Source organism: Serinus canaria, chromosome 3 (assembly GCF_022539315.1).
Source record: "Serinus canaria isolate serCan28SL12 chromosome 3, serCan2020, whole genome shotgun sequence".
Lineage (NCBI taxonomy): Eukaryota > Metazoa > Chordata > Aves > Passeriformes > Fringillidae > Serinus > Serinus canaria.
Window position 1 is genome coordinate 82,486,687 of NC_066316.1, and position 6,000 is coordinate 82,492,686.

The following is a 6,000-nucleotide window of genomic DNA, read 5'->3' on the forward strand; positions in this document are numbered from 1 at the left end:
TCTTGCTCAGGTTTCATGACATACAAATTGGTATAACATTTTGGCTGCTGTCTGAGACTTCCACATAATATCCCAGGAAAGCAAATGTTCTCAGATCTCTTCTGGCACTATACAGCTGCATCTTGAAAGGCTGTTTGGAGTAAGACAACCCTTTGCAAAGTAGAACACTGATTAAGAAAGAAAATGAGTCATTAACAAGTATAAACGTAGGGCTAAAGAATTAGATCAACACCCTTAGCTCTTTACAATATTCTGAGGGAGGGAAGCAACTGAACTGAAAGTAAACATATGAGTAAACCTACTTTACATCTATCTTGGATCACTGCAATCACGTGGGGTGTCTGTAATGTACTCTTTTGTGGCCTTTGCTTATTTCCACTACTCTACTATAGCGTAGACTCGGTGCTATGTTTTCTAGGATATATTTTATACACACTTTTAAAAAGGCTAGGAATAAATCAAGGAATTCAGAAGAATTTCTTAAACTTTTTTGATTATAACTGTTCCTAAGAGGGTGTAAACCATCCTTTATAGCAGAAGTATGCAAGACTGAAAATACCTTTTCGATTGTAGTTTAAAATAAGAAGACTCTGTGGTGCTCCAACACTTTCCCATGTTTGAGAGTTTATTCATGCTAAGTTACATCTACATCCTACTTTATTCTTGGGTTACTATATTTATATCCAAATTATTTTCGCAAATTCACATTTGAACATCTGCAGAACATAAATTTTAACCACTCTTGTTGTATTAAATCATGGAAAGTAAATATTAATGTCAGTGAGAGAGTGTGAAGAAGTATCTGTTGATGTAGTTTCTTTTTTTTTGATTTTCATTGCCTTTTTATTAGGAATCCCTGGAGAGAAAGGTGAAAGAGGGACTGGATCCCAAGGACCACGAGGTTTGCCAGGACCACCCGGTAAATATTTTTTTGTTAAATCAGGTTACAGAATAGTAGGAGAAAAGCAAATATTTCTTCATAGTGAACCAGACTTGATATGGTGAATTAACACCCTTTTCCAATTTCATGTTTTTACATTTATTACAGTTTACTGTAATAAATTTGTAGGAAATCACCACAAAAATAGCAATTTAAAAAGATTTTTGGACATGGCTAATAGGTGTTCATCTTTTGATTTAGTCATCTGGCATGCTTGTTAATGTGAAAATGTGTTTCATGAAAATGTATTGTCCAAATATTTGACAGATATTTTTCATAAGTCTTATCAGATAATTCTTTTGTAGTATGTAGGTTTTTTTCTTTTACTTGATGGACTACAAAATACTCCCAAATGCAGAGTTACTGGATAATAGAGACAGATTATTTGTTTATTAGTTTTGGTTTTAGTGTTATGAAGTTTTGTTTATGCCTTAGCATAAATCAGCTGCATCACTTGTTTCTGCTTGTAGTTTACTAGGCTAAAATGGCTTTTCATTACAGGAACCATAATATGCTTGCAGCAAATTGTAGCCCCAGTTATTTGAAGCTTTACTTTTCTGCTAACCATAACAAGATTGGTTCCAAAATCAACATTACCTCATCTATCCTGGGGCTACTGGGCAGTATAATTGATATACTCCTAGTTTAGTAGAAATCCAGTGTGCTTGTCTAATCTAGTAGTTCCCCTTGAGATCATCATATCTTTCACAAAGGGGAAATTAACCAGAGAATACATTGACATTACTTACTTGGCTCAACCCTTACTAAATTAGTTTCTAAGAATAAATACTTAAATAAGCCACCCACAGGGAAGCAACTCATGATGAGTCACATTTCTAGATTTCTTTTGTATTTTTTTCTGTTGACCCCCATACAGCAACAGAGTGCAAGTGCTTTCTCACCAAAGACAGCCTGGGCTATGTAGTCTAGACAGAAGTATTTTTAGGTGTTTTATCAAGATGTCTCTTAACAAAAACAACCTCCCAACCTCTCAATTCTAAAATTAGGTCCACAAGGAGAATCTAGAACTGGTCCACCAGGCTCCACAGGATCACGAGGACCACCAGGGCCACCAGGCCGTCCTGGAAATGCGGGCATTCGGGGTCCCCCAGGGCCACCAGGATATTGTGATTCATCCCAGTGTGCTAGCATCCCTTACAATGGCCAAGGATTCCCAGGTAGGTTATGAACAACTTAACCTTAACCATGCCCTAAATAGCCTTCACAGGTGTGGCTGTTCATATTGAGCTGCTTTACATGAGACAGTCCTGCTAATCTGAGCATAGTGAGTCAGGAGGAGATGGGTCAGTGAGCAGGCCTGCCTCATTGTAATGGTCAAGTGTATGAGCAGCCATTTACACTTTGGTTTAGAATTGCTTGATGTTATGCATGATTTGTTTTAAATAGGAAGTAGCGAGTAAATATTCTAGTCTTGTTCTTTTTTTTTTTTTAATTTTATTTTATTTAATGTGGATGGTTACTAGCTGGTAGTGTTGCTCATAGGATTTAAGTGACCAATTTCTTCTCTTCTTTTTTCCCCCTCTGTCACCACCCCTTCCAATCGTCTTCAGAACAAGGTTGAATTCTCCATGTTTCTCTTGAAAAATAAAAGGAATGCTGTGGTTGGCAGTTTCCATGTGTCTCTTTTTGAGCCATGTCAGGATTTATACCAAACTGATTCCTGAAATAAAAAAATTTCCACAAAGGAAATCCATTTGTTAATAACAGTGCAGACAACTGAAAAGCACCACTGTCCTACAATATCTACCTAGTTAAATGCCATGGAGTCTCTGATTAGCCCTGAGTCATATAAGCCTTCCACTTTGTGACATTGCTCAAAGCAGTAGGCTGCTTCTGGAACCAAAATGAAGGGTCACAGTGACCACCAATTTTTGACTGGAAAGATTCTAATATATTTTAACATGGGGATCCTGCAGGACCACAGTATTGTTAACAAATTAATATGTATGCCTTGCCAGATCTCAAAATTAGTGTATGTGATGCTACTATTGGATGTGGTTTGCTGTTAGTGTAATTGTGCATGTATCCATGAAAAGAAGAAGAAAATAAAATATATATATATATGTACACACTTGCAGACTCAGTGATACTGGTTAAAGAGCCAGGTGGTTGTGCAGATCTCTCAAAAAATTCTTATTTAAATGAAAAATAAAGAAAATTGTGCGTGTGATTCAGCAGTGTTTTTTCTAGCAAGCAACTATGTATACATATATAAATATATGCCTAAGACTTAACTGTTATGTATTTAGTTAGATGAAAGTATGTTTTTGCACATCAGATGGACTTTTTAAAAGACTAACATCATCTTTGACCTGTTTCAGGTTTCGGCTAACACATTTTCTAAGTCGCCAGTGCTGCTTACAGTTTGAATACATGAAAATCCTGTTTCTGAGATGTTTGCGCACGTGCTTATTAGAAAATGAGTCCGTATGGATATTTCACCACGGATATGGTTCTTGAACCATGATGACCTCATAGAACGGGGAGATACTTTTACTAACACAACTCATGAATGAGATAAAGGACAGTTACATCAATCCATTAAGCCCATTGCATTTCAATAATAAAATAGACAGTCTTTCTTTTTTAAAAAAGACATAGACCACCAAAAACCTCAGTGGCAAAGGAGGCTTGTAAAACTACTAACCAGCGAAGGTAATGCCATTAGAAGAGAGACAGATTTAACCTGGAAAATGAGAAATAACTTATGTAAATAGTAAACTAATTGTGGCTTGTAGATGATTTGTATGGGACTGTATCCACTAAAATCTGTTAACAACTCTATGTGATACTTTTTGCATAAAAGCCTGCTGCTGCTTGCTGTATGCCAGAATAACATCTTTGACAACTTATGAAACCTACCTGTCTGTTGCTTGTTACCAACATGTCTGAATTGGGGCATATACCTTTTTTTAATGTGTAATCTTGTTGGATCTGTAACTGCAGTTATAAATTCCAAAGTTTTATAATAATTTTTCTTCTGTTTTGCTGTAGTTTTTGGTGTTCCTGAAGCACCAGCTGTAACTCGGTTTGTTACGAGGAACAGCACGACAAAATGACATGTACTGTATATTGCCGCTGGTGATAGTTATGTCTACACTTACTTTCCCATTCTCAGAGAAAATTAGCATAGGCCAAACCCATCTCTTCATTTTACCTGCTCCATGTCTTCTATTAATTATGCAGTTTAAAATAAAGCCCAATGCTTAGATTTACTGAAGTAGCTGTAAAATAGTAATTTTATTTGATTTTCTTGGTTTTGTTTGGATTTCTTTTTAATAGTTTTACCATGATTTGTCCCTTGCCTAATTTATGACTCTTTCTGCACTGTTTCGTGTATTATAAATATAAAGCCTTTCAAGATGAATTTAAAACTTTTTATTATTTTACTGCCGAAAAAGCATTCATGAGCAAAACTGAGAAATACCCCCAGTGAACTAATTATTTATATATTTATTATATGAAAATAAGGTTGAACTAACATTATGTAGACAGACTAACTTTCATTGCATATGTGGATTCAAAGACATGCGATAACTATTATGTTCAATCGGACAACTATTTTCAACCAGAACCATACGTGCCTGAAAGTGGACCCTATCAGCCTGAAGGTGAACCCTTTATAGTACCTATGGAGTCAGAAAGGAGAGAGGACGAGTATGAGGACTATGGAGTTGAAATGCACTCACCAGAATACCCTGAGCACATGCGCTGGAAAAGATCACTGTCAAGAAATGCAAAAACAAAACCGTAAAAGATCTGTGTGTCTTGTTTTGGGTTTTTTTTGGTTGGTGGGTTTTTTTGGCTGTTTTTTTGCTGTGCTTGCATTTGCAGATACACACAGGGAGAGTGCATCGTTCCTTTTGCAATATGGCTTTCTGGTCTTTTCATATCAGACACACCCCTGTTTTGTATCTCGCTTATGTGGGGATAGCAATGTGTGTACCCAAACACTTCATGTTGCTCTGGAAATGCTTGTAAAATACTGTTGCTTATAGTGGTTGCATACAGATTAAGGTGTGCATTCAGTTATCCCAGTGCTATCTTTTCATTAAAGTAATGTAAAAACAAATACATTAAAAAAAAAGAAAACCAAAAAACCAAAACAAAAATAACCACAGAGCTGTTGCAAATTTTTTAAGGACTGTCTGCTTTAGCTCTACGTTTTTCTTCCTTTTCAAATGCATGTTTTCAGTTCAGTCAGATCACAGGTCTGCAGTATCTAGTTAAAACAAACCAAAAATTTCCCTCTCCTTCCAGTATCATTGTAATTTTCTTCTATTCTGAGTTACAATCTGTGGAGCATATACAGCTCTTATACATCTCCTCTAAACACCACAAACATTAAGTAGCTGAAATCATTGTATCAACTGGATACAGTTCAATAATGCCTGAAATCTCCTTGTTTGTAGACACAGTTACATTTATGCCAAATTGCAGTCAATCCTGCAGAGATGGAATTGCATGTTTATGTTGTATATTTAGTATGGATTTTTTTTTTTCAGAATACAATGTTTCTTAGTTACCAAAAGCAGTTGGAAATCGTTTGCAAGACTATGGATATAGAATTGCTGCTTTTATATTTTAACTGCAAATTGTGAATTTCACTGCCTTATATTATTTATTTCTGAAATGAAAGAGGCATTTTTCAATAAAACTACTGAAAATATATGTGTCTGTTCATTTTTGAAAGGCATTGTGGGACTGACATATTTGTATTGTATTAGTGTTATATACTCCATAATCTGGAAATGCCAGATACCAAAAATCAGTTAGAATTGGAATAGTCTAATAGGTATTTGGGCTGTGGTGGCTAGAGGTGGGGGCAGAGACTCCTCCTGTCTGCCTGAGGAATTAATAGCTTTCAGAAAATTCAGTCTGCAAGTCTTTTGGTGAGGAAAATGAGATTGTGAGGATTAATTGCTGTCTTTTGGGGGATTTCTGGTAGAGGGCTGCTTCAGGGAGAAAGACTTTCCATCTGAGGAACTACTCCAACTGCAGAGTGCCTAGAGCCACACAGGCTCTAAGTGCTGGTGTGC

At 36.2% G+C, this 6,000-nt stretch overlaps 1 protein-coding gene across 7 annotated transcripts in view; it reads left to right on the forward strand.

The window, feature by feature from the left end:
* Window positions 1-5,632, forward strand: part of COL12A1 (collagen type XII alpha 1 chain) — a 99,901-nt gene extending 94,269 nt beyond the window's left edge. For 5 of the 7 annotated variants that reach the window (XM_030235504.2, XM_050972288.1, XM_018919172.3 and 2 more), the window contains 3 exons: window positions 851-919; window positions 1,948-2,118; window positions 4,534-5,632. In XM_030235504.2, the coding sequence (XP_030091364.1) occupies window positions 851-919; window positions 1,948-2,118; window positions 4,534-4,715 (422 nt within the window). In that variant the 3' untranslated portion in view covers window positions 4,716-5,632. Of the gene's footprint in view, window positions 1-850; window positions 920-1,947; window positions 2,119-2,511; window positions 2,575-3,282; window positions 4,182-4,533 lie in introns of those variants that run through there. The other 2 variants (XM_018919182.3, XM_018919187.3) reach the window with 2 other exon arrangements.
* Window positions 5,633-6,000: the final 368 nt, after the last annotated feature.